At 46.5% G+C, this 15,179-nt stretch overlaps 1 protein-coding gene across 2 annotated transcripts in view; it reads left to right on the top strand.

The window, feature by feature from the left end:
• SNAP25 (synaptosome associated protein 25) overlaps positions 1–14,220 on the top strand; it is a 112,121-nt gene extending 97,901 nt beyond the window's left edge. For both annotated transcript variants that reach the window (XM_075925671.2, XM_075925672.2), the window contains exons 7-8: positions 3,762–3,906; positions 12,873–14,220. In XM_075925671.2, the coding sequence (XP_075781786.1) occupies positions 3,762–3,906; positions 12,873–12,941 (214 nt within the window). In that variant the 3' untranslated portion in view covers positions 12,942–14,220. The remainder of the gene's footprint in view (positions 1–3,761; positions 3,907–12,872) is intronic.
• Positions 14,221–15,179: the final 959 nt, after the last annotated feature.

The raw sequence follows: 15,179 nt of genomic DNA, 5'->3' as shown, positions 1-15,179 counted from the left end.
TCTACACTACCCTCCTAGTTCGAACTAGGAGGGTAATGTATGCATACCGCACTTGCTAATGAAGCCCGGGATTTGAATTTCCCGGGCTTCATTAGCATAAGCGGGGAGCCGCCATTTTAAAATCCCCGCTGCTTCGAACCCCGTGCAGCGCGGCTACACGGGGCTCGAACTAGGTAGTTCGGACTAGGGTGCCTATTCCGAACTACCAGTACACCTCGTTTCACGAGGAGTAACGGTAGTTCGGAATAGGAACCTAGTCCGAACTACCTAGTTCGAGCCCCATGTAGCCGCGCTGCACGGGGTTCGAAGCAGCGGGGATTTAAAAATGGCGGCTCCCCGCTTATGCTAATGAAGCCCGGGAAATTCAAATCCCGGGCTTCATTAGCAAGTGCGGTATGCCTACATTACCCCGCTAGTTCGAACTAGCGGGGTAGTGTAGACATACCCTAAGAGAATAGCAGTGTAGGCTCCCACTCAACAAGGCCCTGGAGTGAGTGCAGATGAGAGGTGCCGTTGTCTTCAGTGGAACTAGCCAGAGCTTAATGCTCCACACAACCCAATGGCTCTGGCTGAACTGGGGTAACGGGCAGTAGCTGGTGCATAACCTGGTGCACATTTAATGGCAACCTCCGGTGCGGAAATGAAATCCATTTATAACAGAAAAATGTTCTGTCCTGGCATCCCCCTGCTAACCTTCTCTTTTAGCAAAGGAGACAGTGGTGAGTAAATATGGATTAGAGGGTCTGTAAAACAGAGAGGTAGGTGGCATTTACGTTCATACTGACAGCTGCTCCATGGAAAGATCTCCCGCTGTGCAAAGCTTTGCTCTCTGAAGACAGAGGTAACTGGATTCATAGGTAAAGAATCTTCTGTTAACTTTGTGGATGCTATGGCATGTGTACTGTGATGGAACTGGAGGGAATTGACCCAAATGGGACCCAGCTGCGGATCAGGTACACTGAGACCGCCATTTACTTTTTCAACCTTGGGGGCATGATGGCACAGTAGTATGCCCTTGGGGGCATGATATCACAGGGGAAACTTGTATTTCCATGGCCTGTGCCATATTTGTCCTGTGGATCTGTCTTCAGGGTTATCCCATTGCCACTGTTTGTGATCCATTAAGGAACATAGGCGATGGTGAAAAGCAGTGTGGGTATGTCTACACTACAAAGTTAGTTCGAACTAACAGACGTTAGTTCGAACTAACTTTCCTAGGCGCTACACTAGCGCTCCGTTAGTTCGAACTTAATTCGAACTAACGGAGCGCTTAGTTCGAACTAGGTAAACCTCATTTTACGAGGACTAACGCCTAGTTCGAACTAGCTAGTTCGAACTAAGGGCTGTGTAGCCCTTTAGTTCGAACTAGTGGGAGGCTAGCCCTCCCCAGGTTTCCCTGGTGGCCACTCTGGCCAACACCAGGGAAACTCTGTGCCCCCCTCCCGGCCCCGGACCCCTTAAAGGGGCACGGGCTGGCTACGGTGCCCGTGCCAGGTGCAAGCCTGCCAGCACCCAGCCAGCAGACCCTGCACCTGGCACGGCACAGAGCCACCCACCCGATGCCCACCAGCCCACCCCCTCTTCCCGGGACCAGGCTGGCGGCTCCCGGGAGCTTGCCCTGGACCGCAAGAGGCGGGCACCTTCCTGGGCTAGTGCGGAGATCGTGGACCTCGTCCACGATCTCCGCACTAGGCACAGGAAAGTGGCCGTCTAGGGCAGGAGAGCTGCCAGCCTGGTCACCCAGGAGCAGGTGTGCATGAAAATCAAGGGGGTCCACTGAGACCCCCGACCCTGAGCCCTGAGCTTACAATGGCCGTACTGGGTCAGACCAAAGGTCCATCTAGCCCAGTAGCCTGTCTGCTGACAGCGGCCAACCCTAGGAACCCTGGAGGGGATGGACCGAAGACAGTGACCAAGCCATTTGTCTCGTGCCATCCCTCTCCAGCCTTCCACAAACTTTGGGCAGGGACACCACTCCTACCCCCTGGCTAATAGCACTCCATGGACTCAACCTCCATGACTTGATCTCACTTCCCTTTAAACTCTGTTCTAGTTGTAGCCTCCACAGCCTCCTGCAGCAAGGAGTTCCGCAGGTTAACTATTTGCTTTGTCAAGAACAACAACTTTCTCTTACTAGTTTCAAGCCTGCTACCCATTCCTTTCCTTTGGTGTCCTCTAGTCCTTCTTTATGGGAACTCAGGAAGAACTTTTCTGAATGCACCCTCTCCACCCAACTCCTGCTTTTATAGACCTCTATCCTGTCCCCCCTCCGTCTCCTCTTTTCTAAGCTGAACAGTCCCAGTCTCTGTAGCCTTTCTTCATCTGGGACCTGTTCCCAACCCCTGATCATGTTAGTTGCCCTCCCTTTTCCCAGCCTTTCTCTTCCCCTCTCCCACCTCCTTTTCCCAGTCTCCCCCAGTTTTTTTCAATAAAGACAGAGTCAATGTTGGAAGAAACGTTATCTTTATTTTGTACATCAATAAGAAGGGGGGCTAGGGAAGGGTAAGTGGAAGGAGGTGAGGGAGGAATGGGGTATGAGCCCCCGATGGGGAGGACTGGGCTGGCTCTGCGGGCTTCTGGGGGTGGAAGCTCTCCTGCAGCCCCCCAATTGCCCCCTATCCCCAGATGGCAGCCTGCGGCAAGTGCAGCCGGGCTGATGGCCGAGTGGTGTGATGTGCCCAGTGTGGGTACTCCGGGCACTCCAAGCCAGAACTTCTTTGCAAGCGGGGCACCCCTTAGAACTGTGTGTCCGGGGTGGGGGTCGGGACCCTTTAAGCGCAGCCCTCGGCTAGCCTGAGACAGCATCTCCATGCTCTAAGTCCTCCTTTTATGCCCTGCCGGCACTGCTTCCGGCCATCCTTAAGCCCTGTTCAGAGTCCACTCAATGTGGACTTGCTAGTTCGAATTAGCAAAACGCTAATTCGAACTAGTTTTTAGTTCTAGACGCATTAGTTCGAATTAGCTTAGTTCGAATTAACTAATTCGAACTAAGTTAGTTCGAACTAGCGCTGTAGTGTAGACGTACCCTGTCTTTCCAAGCTTTTCCAAGCAGGCCGAACTTTTTCCAGTGTTTGAATCACGGACTGGTAAGTCCCTGCACAACTGGCCAACTATGAGAGTTGAGATGCATAACTCAAGACTGAATGACTGAGCTCTTTTGCAGGGTCTGCTCACCATCAGCTTGAATCTTCTTGTTAAGATGCCAACATTATACGGGATTAACAGGGGCCACAGGGAATGTATTCTGAAGCTGATGAATCCAAGATACGTTCTGTTAATTTTTTTTAATTACTTAACAATGAATCATTTAAGCCAAAATTTTCAGACACGAGGCTGCTCCTGGGCAGTGCTTTGATTAGTCATGAGTTAGACACCAATAACTCAAAGCAAGTAGAGGGGATCTCTTGGCTCGGCAGCCTGCACGTAGCTCTCCAATATTCTGTTCACTCAAAGGCAAGATCTCAAGTCCAAAAGGAGCGATGCTCAGAAGAGCCATCACTAAAGGCTACAGTGCTGGTGGTGACAGCCCAGACTGACACCTGTCAGCACTGCAAGCAGTACTTCTGGCAGTGGCTAGGTTAGAGTGGCTGATGGTGGATGGCCCAGAGGAAGGTTGGACAGCTCAAAGTGGAGGGGAAAATGGATGTAAGGTTGGGGAGGACCTGGCAGGGCTAAAAGAATGAGGGCCTCTGGATAGCTGCAGAGGTACCCAGACTGGCTGAGCCCAGCTCCATTCTAAAGTGCTGTGTGTTCTCTTGCAGGGTAACAAATGATGACCGAGAAGGTGAAATGGACGAAAACCTCGAGCAGGTCAGCGGCATCATTGGAAATCTCCGTCACATGGCCCTGGATATGGGCAACGAGATTGACACACAGAACCGCCAAATCGACAGGATCATGGAGAAGGTGAGCGCTGAGTTGCTGCCGGAACTAACAACTTTTTCACCCTAATCCGGAAAAGTCACGTTGCCTGGCAGGCATTGCCAGATGGAACACCCCCACCCTCTGCCCTGCAAGCCTTCACCTGCACCCTGCGGCAATTCCCCTCCTCCAACCCTGTGGAGACCCTTCGGCAGTTACTCTGCAGAGACACATTTCTTGGCTGTGGGAAGAGGGAGCTGGGTGAGGGAACTGACAGATTCTCCCTCCAAAATCTTTAGGACAGAGCTGTGCATGCTGCTGAAGCATCTACAGTAATTTGTGCTGCTGGCCCTTCTGAGCTACGGGCAGCAGCAGCTAGGAGAAAGCATAGCTCAGTATGGCTCCTGTAGGAGGTTGGGGATTGGGGGGGAGGAGTGTGCTCCCAATGTAGAAGTCCCTAGAGATCTGCAGATTTGGGGGGTGGGAGCTGAATTGCCTGTCACTTCAAGGGTAGGGAAGGTTTAATTCCCCCCCTTCCCTATGGGACTTCTGGGTGCTACTACAATGCAAATAATAGATACCACATTTGAAATCACTATTAAGCCCAGACCTGCTAAAAAGTCAGGACTACCAGCACTGGAGCTGCACTGCAGGTCTTTGGAGTCTGGGTCTATTTTTATATTCAAGGAGGTTACTGCAACTTGCAGGCTCAACTGAGAATTTATTAGCAGCCTCACAGCCTAAGGTCCACATAGTCCCTGCATTTGTTTTGTCAGATCTCTAGAAAGGAAAATAAGGGGGGCGGGGTGGAACCTCAGTGGATGTAAATCACTGTGGCTCTGTTGAGTGGAGATTTATGTTGGCTGAGAGTTTGGCCTTGACCGTAGCCAGAATAACTTGCACTATTGAGCCTCCTGACACCTGGAGCCAATAGAGAAAGCAGCGGCCACATGTACTTCTCACATCCGCTGGGTAAATCAGAGAGCCCAGTACAAAACATAAGCACATTCAGGGACCCACAGCACTTTGTGACATCAGATGCCATGAATGAAGTGCCTGACAATGTGATGAGAGTAACTGTAGCTGTGATAAAACAAAAGACAGGACTATTCAGCACTTTAAAGGCTAACAAGATGGCTTTTTAGGTGATGAGCTTTCGTGGGCCAGACCCACTTCCTCAAATCAAACTGTGGAAGAAAATTAGCATGACCATATATACCAAAGAGATACAATCAAAAAAAGTGAACACATATACAGTTGACAAATCAGATTTTAGAACAGAGGGGGGATGAGTGGGTGAGGTTAGTGTCTATGAGATAATGATATTAGGGGTGATAATTGGGGAAGCTATCTTTGTAATGGGTGAGATAATTAGCATCTTTGTTGAGACTCATACATAAAGTGTCAAATTTAAGCATGAATGACAATTCTGAAGCTTCTCTTTGAAGTCTGTGAGCAAATCTAAACTTTAGTAAGAAAAGGAGCAAGAATACACGGAGAAATTAGTGGCACCTTCAGAACTGAGAAGGGGCGTTGTGATTGCTAAGATTCAGCTCAGTGTTGACTGAAAATTGCCTACCCACAAAAGGATTACAGTATTACAGCGTGGCATGTGTCCTATTGAACTTAGAAATGGGAGGCACAATACACACCTGCTTTTTTTAGGTGAAGTGCCTGCTATGCCATGCTAGCAGCCAACAGTAGCATGACAATCTTCCTAGCAGGTCATTTAACACGGATGAAACTTGGGTGGATGGCATTTGTGCCTGTGGGACAGAATGATGCTCTGAATACTAGAGAGGAACATTCCATTGCTGGCTTAGGGCATGTTCTTGCTTAGAAAACATCCTCACTGATGCTGAAAACACTGACTAGGCACGTTGTGTAGGTAAAGCCTGTGTACCAGGGGACTAGCTGGTACAAACGGGTGTAGCTTAGGTATTAATGCACTGACACTGAGTTGTACCAGCTGAGGCTCTTTATGCAAACCTCTTACAAAGTTAGATGCACAACTATGTACATCAGCGACACCAGAGCTTCTTAAACTAACTCAGACATTTAAACCCAGCCTGAGGAACAGCACTCACTTGGCAGGACTCTTAGCTTCTTAGGGTATGTCTGCACTGTATGTCTGCACATGGATCTGTATTCTCAGCCAGTCCCTAAGGGTATGTCTACACTGCCACCCTAGTTCGAACTAGGGTGGCTAATGTAGGCATTTGAACTTGCAAATGAAGCCTGGGATTTAAATATCCCAGGCTTCGTTTGCATGTTCCCAGGCGGGCGCATTTTTAAATGACCATAGTTCGAACTACCTACCCGCGGCTACACGCGGCACGGACTAGGTAGTTTCAATTAAAGCTCCTAATTCAAACTACCATTATTCTTCCTGCAAGGAGGTTTAACGGTAGTTTGAATTAGGAGCTTTAATTCGAGCTACCTAGTCCGTGTCGCATGTAGCCGCGGGCAGGTACTTCAAACTACAGGCATTTTAAAATGGCGCCCGCCCGGGAACACGCAAATGAAGCCCAGGATATTTAAATTCCAGGCTTCATTTGCAAGTTCGAATGCCTACATTAGCCACCCCAGTTTGAACTAGGGTGGCAGTGTAGACATACCTTTAAGGATTGGGTGAGAATACAGATCCATGTGCTCCTGTATTATGGACCTGCCCACCACGCTCACAGAGCAAGCATCATGTTTTTGAAAGGGTAAACACTTCGCTTTGAACCAAGCTCTGCTTAAATTTCAACATCCTTCCTTAAAAATTATTGTCACTAGGGACCATTTCCCAACCGGGGAGTCTTCCTTTTTTCTAAGCACTGGCAATTGAGACCAACACAGAAAAATAATGGATCCTTAAATTGACCAAGTCCTTGGCTCATGAAAACAACCCAAGAATGGTACCAAATCAGTCTCTTGAAGCCTACAGCTATTGTAGCGTCTCCATCACTGGAGATTTTAAGAGCAGATCTGTCCAGGATAATCTACATGATGCTTGGCCCTGCCATGAGTGTAGGAGACTGGACTTCATGATCTCTTGAGGTCCCTTCCAGTCCTAGTGTTCTATGAGTCTACAATTACTTCAGTGTGTGAGACTTAAGGCCAGCAAAGCCTGGAACAGGTGAATCTCAGGGTGAAGAAACCCAGGAGCTCCTGTAAGCCGGGATGGTGATTCAGGAAGGACACTTCCTCATGAGTCAGCAATGGACTAATGGTCTGTCCTGGGGATCTGGGGCACTGTGTTGCTCGAGGTGCTGTCACTCAGAGGAGATGGGAATCTGCAGCCTCCATCATTAGGAGTCATTACAAATCCCCCCACTGCCACTCTTTGTCAAAGCAGACAACAATGCCAGCTGTGTGGATATACAGCATTGGAGTGTAACTGGATGTTTGAGCAACTTGGAGCTTCCTCAGAGCTCTGAGCACTTGCCTTGCCTTTCCAAAGGAGAGTGGTTAATAAAACCCTTTGTTCTTTCCATCTCTTAAGGCCTTGTCTACAAGATCATTGCTACTGCAATTGATCTTCCGGAGTTTGATTTAGCAAGCCTAGTTAAAACTCACTAAATTGAACTCAGAGGCCAATGTCACCCGCATCCAGTACTCCTCCTTTTACAAGGAGTAAGGGAAGCTGACGAGAGCGTTTGCTCCCATCAGCCTCACGCCGTGGGGGATGCCACCAAGCTCAGCTTAAGGTAAGCCAATTCCAGCTATGTATTCTACTTAGCTGGATTTGCATTCCTTAAGCTGAGCTGCCAGGTCTAGTGTAGACCTGGCCTTAAGTCTGAGATCCAGATATAAACACTCAAGAATGTCCTGGAGGCTTGGCACATTCTCCAGAGGACTTTGGGTTACAGTGATGAATACATGATGGGGTTTTCAAAAGTGCTCGGCCTTGGCCTACCTCAGCTCCCATTAAGGGAGGTGAACTGTAATGTTCTCACCAAGTTCAGTGCCTACCCATGGCCTTTACCGTGTTCAAATTGACTGTCATGCCTTCATCTCTGATGAAATATAACCTTGCCCCAGGCTTGTTCTTTCATGGGAAACTGTTTACAGTTTTCCAGCATTCTAAAATTTCACAAGAGGCCCTTTTTGCCATGAATAGAGCTAACCAGAGATACCTGGAGCCAAATCCACATCCTGTATAAATGAGAATAGCGCCGATGACATCAAAGGAATTATGCAGATTTATACTTGTTAAGAGGTTGGCCCACAGATTTAAAAAAAATAGCACTGCATTCATTACTGTGCAAAAATATCTTTCTGCGTAGCATTTGTCAAATCAGTTATGGGACACAAACAGAAAACACCAAACCTACAGTACATAAGGAATACTGCCATATCTTTAGCCGCTTGCAAAGGCAAAAAATGTTAATGGCAATAATATTAACTTTACCAAAAGTGGAGAAACTCAAACAATACCTAGTTCTGATAAAATGCTGTTATCATATATATAGTAACCTAATGTCTGTGACTCTGTAACGCTGAAACGCTGGCTGTTCCCTCTGGGTGGCGCTATTTCCTCCCACCGTAGCGCTCAATTGACTTCTGCGCCATGCAGCCGGGCCACCACGTGGGAGCAAGCGGCTGTTTGGGGTCCGTGCTCCCCATGCAGCATGGGGGTGTTGCATGGGGAGCACGGGGCCCAAACGGCCGCTTGCACCTGCACGGTGGCCTGGCTGAGCAACGCAGAAGTCAGCCGAGTGCCACAGTGGGAGGCAACAGCGCCACCCAAAGCGAACAGCCAGGGGGCGGGGCCTGGACGAGCGTGCATCTCGGACGTCAGGAAAGGGCACCGGATTCAGAAGTAAGAAAGTGGAGCAGACACAGAGGACATGGAGAGGAGACAGAGAGGAGAATGGAGGAGGCGGAGGACAGCATGAGAGAGAGTGAGAGAGACGCAGCAGGAGGAAGAGAAGAGAAACGCAGAGTGAGAGGAGGGAGGGGGAGAAGAGAAAGAGAGAGATGGAGAGAGAGGCAGAAGGCGGAGGAGAACTGAGAGAGAAAAGGGGAGGCAGTAGGAGGAGGAGAGAGAGGAAGAGACACAAAGCGAGAGAACGGAGGCTCAGGAGAGAAGACTGACGTGGAGGAGAAACCTGAAAATCTCATCTTATGATGGGCTAATTGGCTAGTTTATATACATATGGCATGTCCCTGCAGCCCCTGAGAAAGTAAGAGCAGGGGGTCTTCACATGCTGTCCTTGCCTGCGGACACCAGTCCTGCAGCTCCCATTGATCAATAACGGAGAACTGTAGCCAGCAGAAGCTGTGTGGTCGGGGTAGGTAGATGAGAAGCAGCTGTTATTTCCACTTGGTTTCTTTGTTTCTGTTATTTCCACTCCAGCTCATCTGATGAAATGGGTTTTGCCCATGAAAGCTGATGATACTATTTATTTTTTATTAGTCCTGTGGCTTCTTGGGGTATGTCTACACTGCGGCACTATTTCAGGATACTTCCGGTATCCCGAAATAGCTATTCTGCATCTTGAGAATGCACCTATTATTTCTAAATATCTTTCAAAATAATGGATGTGCTATTCTGATGTCCGTGCAAACCTCATTCCATGAGGATTAAGGGATGTTTTGGAACAGTGGTTTATTTTGAAATTTGGTGCTGTGTAGACAGCGCCAAATTACAAAATAAGCTACACAATTTGCATAGAGACTACTTGTTGTTTTTGAAGTTACAGACTAACACTGCTACCCCCTGAGATCTTTTACACAGAGGAGGTATAGTAACACTCTCTCACCCTTTCACAGGACTTTTCATTTAGCTCTCTAGATTATCCATATCCCCAGCTCTGAACACTGAGCTCAGAGAAGGGAGGTAACTTGCCTGAGACCAGCCAGCCAGGCAGTGGTAGAGTCTGACCTAGAACCCAGCTCTCAGTTTACTGTTCTAGTTGCTGAGTCTCTGCCCTGGAGAATCACAACAGGAGAAAAGTATCAGAGGGGTAGACATGCATCTGACGAAGTGGGTCTTTGCCCACAAAAGCTTATGCTCCTACACTTCAGTTAGTCTATAAGGTGCCACAGGACTCCTCGCCACTTTAACAGGAAAAGAGGCTCCTTTGCTCAGAAAGGCTGTGTCTACACTGGGCCACTTATTCCGGAAAATCAGCCGCTTTTCCGGAATAAGCTGCGAGCTGTCTACACTGGCCCTTGAATTTCCGGAAAAGCAACGATGCTTTACTGTACAAAATCAGCCACTATCCCGGAAAAGCTACGCTGCTCCCGCTTGGGCATAAGTCCTTATTCCGGAACACTGTTCTGGAAAAGGGCCAGTGTAGACAGCCCAGTAGTCTTTTCCGGAAAAAAGCCCCGATCGCAAAAATGGCGATCGGGGCTCTTTTCCGGAAAAGCGCGTCTACATTGGCCACAGATGCTTTTCCGGAAAAAGGGCTTTTCTGGAAAAGCAGCCTGCCAATGTAGACGCTCCTTTTCCAAAAAAACTGAAAACGGAATAGTATTCCGTTTTAAGCAGTTCCGGAAATTCATGCCAGTGTAGACGCAGCCAAAAGGTTTAAAGTTCTCTTCCCCTCCACATTTGTACCTGTGAATGGGCTAGAAAGTGGCTCTAAAAAGACCCAGACTCCCCAGGCATTTTGAAAGGACCCATTATTTCAGACCGCCTCACCAATCCCACACCCCCCACAATTTTTGTTCTGTTCAAAATCTTTGCAAACCCCGCCACGGAAATGACAGACCAAACTCCCATCAACAGCAATGAGAACGGGCCCATACCTTGAAATGACAGGAATGTGTCACCATATTGCTACCTGGATAGTCATCATGAAAAGCAGCAGTGATGCAAAACATGAGCTAATAAAATGAAATGGCCAATGGCTCATTTGAAATAAATTCTAACCAAGCAATAACACCATTCTCACCCTTCCCAGTTTGTTGCCAGCCCTCCGGGATTGTCCTGGAGGCTCCAGGAATAAAAGATTAATCTTTAAAGATTATGTGCTTCAATGAAACCTCCAGGAGTACACCCGATACCAGGTGGTAACCCTACTTCTCCCATCTACGTACATTGGATTGTACACGGAAGAACATTTAAAACCAGATCTTCAGCTGGTGTCAGTCAGTGTAGCAACATCCACATGGATGCAGCTGAATCAGTTGACTTCAGTTTAGATACTGCTCCTTTATCTCCAAAGATGACTTTGGTCAGCTACTACACCCCAGGTCAAAATGGGACCCCATTGAAAAATGAGTCCCTTTGCCAAAAAAATGGAGTTGTTTTATTTTCAAAATTACTAGGCTAGATTCATCCCTGGAGGAGAATGGAGGATTAATTTAACTGCCTATATTCAATATGATAGAATCTGATTATTTCAGAGGCTATTTACATTTCTCAGAAGCAATTGCCGTCCCTTTAGAAATACCACCGCACCTGGCCATCTTACAGTGAGATTCCAGTGAGCTCCAAGATGGTGGAACTGGATTCTTGGACCCTTTCCTTCCACATCAAAGGAGTGTTGCAGGGAGTGAGCGGAGCATCTTCCTTGGAACCCGTTTCCAAGGAGGCTCCAGAAATCTGATTAATTTTGCTTCTTTTTATGGACCTAATCCTTCCTTCCTTGAATGCCAGCCATTCCCATTCCCCTTGAATGCCGGCCACTTCAATGGGATTTTGAAGCACAATCACGTGTGAGGAATAAAGGTTTGGGAGCATTGTAAGTCCTTGTCTACATCTTACACACCAGCAAGCAGTGGAACTGATAGGCCAGATCATTGGTCCCTCTTAATTCTCCTTTGTGCTATCTGTTGGTGCACATTAGAGCAGCCTTAATGCTGCTCTAATTTGTGCCAGTAGATCTTGTGGAAGGGTGGCATAAAACCTCCTACTCCCTTCCCACTATGGGGACAGCAAGTGTTGCTCTGACTTGAGGATCCCATCTGATGTACTTTCAAAAGACTTTTCTCAATGGTTTTACATGAGAGGACAACCTCTCTGCCCTTTGCTTTGCCAGTACAACACAAACAAAAGCATTAGACAGCCTGGACAAGTTTTAAATAATCATTCAGCCAGGGCAGGGCCCAGATCTACAACATCCCACGGGCTTATATAATAGAAAAGCCGAATGAAGCCTTGTGTCCATAAAAGCTGCACATCTGTTGCAATTGTTGATGGATGGATTTCAAACTGGGTCAGATTCTCAGCATTATCCTCAGTGGTGGGATATCAGTTTACATCTGCCTGGGGTGTGAGCTAGCATTTGGGAGCCCAGACAAAAACCAAAAATGGGAAATGCTTACCCCAAGCCTGCCTGAGGCCCTTGGGCTGGCAAACTGAGGTAGAAATCCCATGCAAAAGGAATTGACTAGCCCAAGGGCTCTAGTAAGCTTTGGGTAAGGCCAAGGACTACTGCGCTAATGGAAAGGTGATTTCTATTAGTCCAGAATCATGCAGTTTGAGGTAAGAATGGACCCCATCTACAATGTAGTATTTCTTCCTGCTGGGCCTCCAAATCCACAAGAACAGCCATTCTCATGGTATTTCTGAGCTTTCCCTTCCTGACTTGGCCAGGACCGGGAAGCAAAGGTAGGTGCTTCTAGGCCTTGATCGGTGAAACACTCTACTACAGATGGAACCTCCCTGGTCTTGCACCCTCGGGACCTGACTGGTCCTAGACCAGAGAATTTGCCAGACCAGGAGAGATCAATGCACCAGGAGCTTTGCTTTTCCTCCTGGGCCTCCCCACTGCTGCCTGGGGTTCTCCTCTCCCCCCATGGCTCTGCTGGGTGCATTCCATCCAGTGGCCCTACTCCTGCCACAGGCTCTCTCCAGTGGCTCTGCTTCTGCCTGGATCTCTGCTGCTATCCTTGACTCCGCTCTCTCAATCCATGTAGTCTGGCAGCGCTCCTGGCCCCGATGATCATCCCGATGATGCCGGACTAGGGAAGTCCGGATTACAAAGTTTCAACCTGTACATACTTTGCAAAGCAGATGTTCTCTCTCTGCTGTGTAACCAATTGTTTCTTCCCTTCCTTCTCCCTAGGCTGACTCCAACAAAACCAGGATTGATGAAGCCAACCAACGTGCAACGAAAATGCTGGGCAGTGGTTAAATGCCACCTGGTGCATTTCTTTCTTTCCACTGTCCAAGATGGCAGTGTCTTCACGCTTTTCTCATGGTATTTACCTACTAGGTTTGCACACATGCACATATCAGCTCCCATTGTAAATGTTGTCCTGTGTAGTTTGTCAGCTTTCCAAAAATGATACTTGTAATTATTTTTTTCTAGATATCTTTCTTTCCAAAGGTTGTACATAGCGCTGATTTGATGGCTATAGCTCAAACTTTGAAGTTTTGGGGGATTGTTCGATTGGGGTTTTTCTGTTTGTTGGTTTTGATCCTTTCTTTCTCTTTTGGGTTGCTTTCTTTTATTTTTGGTTCTTTTTTCCTTTATGTTTGCTGAATGACAACAATGTTGGAATGCTAACTGTGCTGTTAACCTTTAAATATACAGTATTGTTCTTGTAAAACTGTGACATTCCACAGAGCTACTGCCATACTCCTGTCTTTGGGTATCACTTAAACTTCCTGTCTTCAGTTCTCCATCGCTGTCCTCTGTTGTTCTGATTTCATGATTAGACGATGTGGAATTCTATAACTATAACAAGCATTGCACTAAAAAGTGATGTGATTTATGCATTTATGCATGAGAAATAAATAGACTCCTAGACTCCTACTTAAACGAGACTTTTCCCATGGCAGTAGCACATCAACAAATGACAACAAAAGCATGCTCGGTATTGGGACTGTGTTGGGACTATGTTATACCAGCAAGTTTGCAGTAGTGCCACTTTTTCTCTTGTTGATATATATAAATATATATATATACAGTTCTTAACCATGGTCATTTTTTTAATTATGAAAAAAGGTGGATTTGGCACTCGCCATTTAATCATTGCCAGTAAAATTGAAACTTTGGGTGAAAACATGTCAAAGACCAAAAGAAACGGGTGTAATATATTGGGTTTGTCTGTTGCTTTTGAAGACTATCATTTGGAGGAAACGACTACCATAGGAATTGATGCAAAGAAATGTAATTTTTATAAGGCCCTATCTTCCTAGTCGCTATCCTCGTGTGGTTTGTTATCAGTACAGTTCTCTGTTGCTTACCTAGAGCTATGCACACCAAATCGCTGAGATGTTTAGTAGCTGACTTATTGAAAAATAATAATAAAAATATCCTACATGAATGAAATCTAGATAAACTGTGAGATTAATATCATTGAAGCATGTAAAATGAAATTCTTTCTGTCTCCTGTCAGTTTGTGACGTGATTGACATTTTGTAGCTAGTTTAAAAATGATTAAAAATTATAGATCTCGGAATCAATGCTTCCATTATCCATTTGTTGGCCTGCGTGTCAGTGATACCTTGTTATTTTCCTCCCACATGAGAAGAGAGAGCCAGGAATGTGGTCCAAGGGCTCTTTGCAAATCAGTCGTATGTGAGGGCTGGAAACAAAGGACTTTCTTTTAGGATGCTAATTAAAGTGACAGGGAACTATTCCGAACAAAAGCGGCTCACACCGAGCAAATTGTGATGTGATTATTGTTTTTAATTACCTGGTTTAGGGGAGTTAGCTGAATGCGGAGATGAAAATTTCTCTGTTCTGGGGTAGAAAATAGAATACAGGCACCAGATCCCTAGTTGGTATAAATTTGCGTAGCTTCACTGAAGTCAGTGGAATGATACTGATTGATACCAGCTCAGGATCAAGTCTCATGACATTAATATCGCTCTCTTCACAGAACCCCCTAGTAACTGTAACATTTGTTTAGCCTGATAGGAATGCCTTTAACAAAGGACTCATTCAGGTAAATATTTATTGACAATTATTACAGTTAAAAATAGACTTGTCCTATTTTCCAGGTATTTTTCTTTATGGGGAATCAAATTATTGTTAACTGTACATGAGGGAATAATTCATTCACAAGCCTAAATGAACCTCTGTCAAAACATATAAGAAAACAAGGGCCAGAATATATTAACGCTGCATGATCATTCTGACCCAGGCTGTGTTTGTACTTGCACTTGTTTATTTTTAGTATCTGTTATCATTCTGTTTATGGAAATAATTTCCCCCTACTTTCTCTTGCTACAGGGTAAGCTTCTAGCAATTATTATTATGGATCAGACTGTGCTAAAATTAAAACGATATATCAGACTCAGGGAAATATGCAAAACCATGGGCTTAGATTTCCAAGTATGGGTGTCTAAATTTAGAGTCCTAAAACCACATTTGCATGATTTATACTCCATGAGGATCTGGCTCACATTCTGATGTTATTAA

This window comes from Pelodiscus sinensis, chromosome 3 (assembly GCF_052426305.1).
Source record: "Pelodiscus sinensis isolate ZL-2025 chromosome 3, ASM5242630v1, whole genome shotgun sequence".
Taxonomy (NCBI): domain Eukaryota; kingdom Metazoa; phylum Chordata; order Testudines; family Trionychidae; genus Pelodiscus; species Pelodiscus sinensis.
This window is presented reverse-complemented; position numbering and strand designations above follow the sequence as displayed.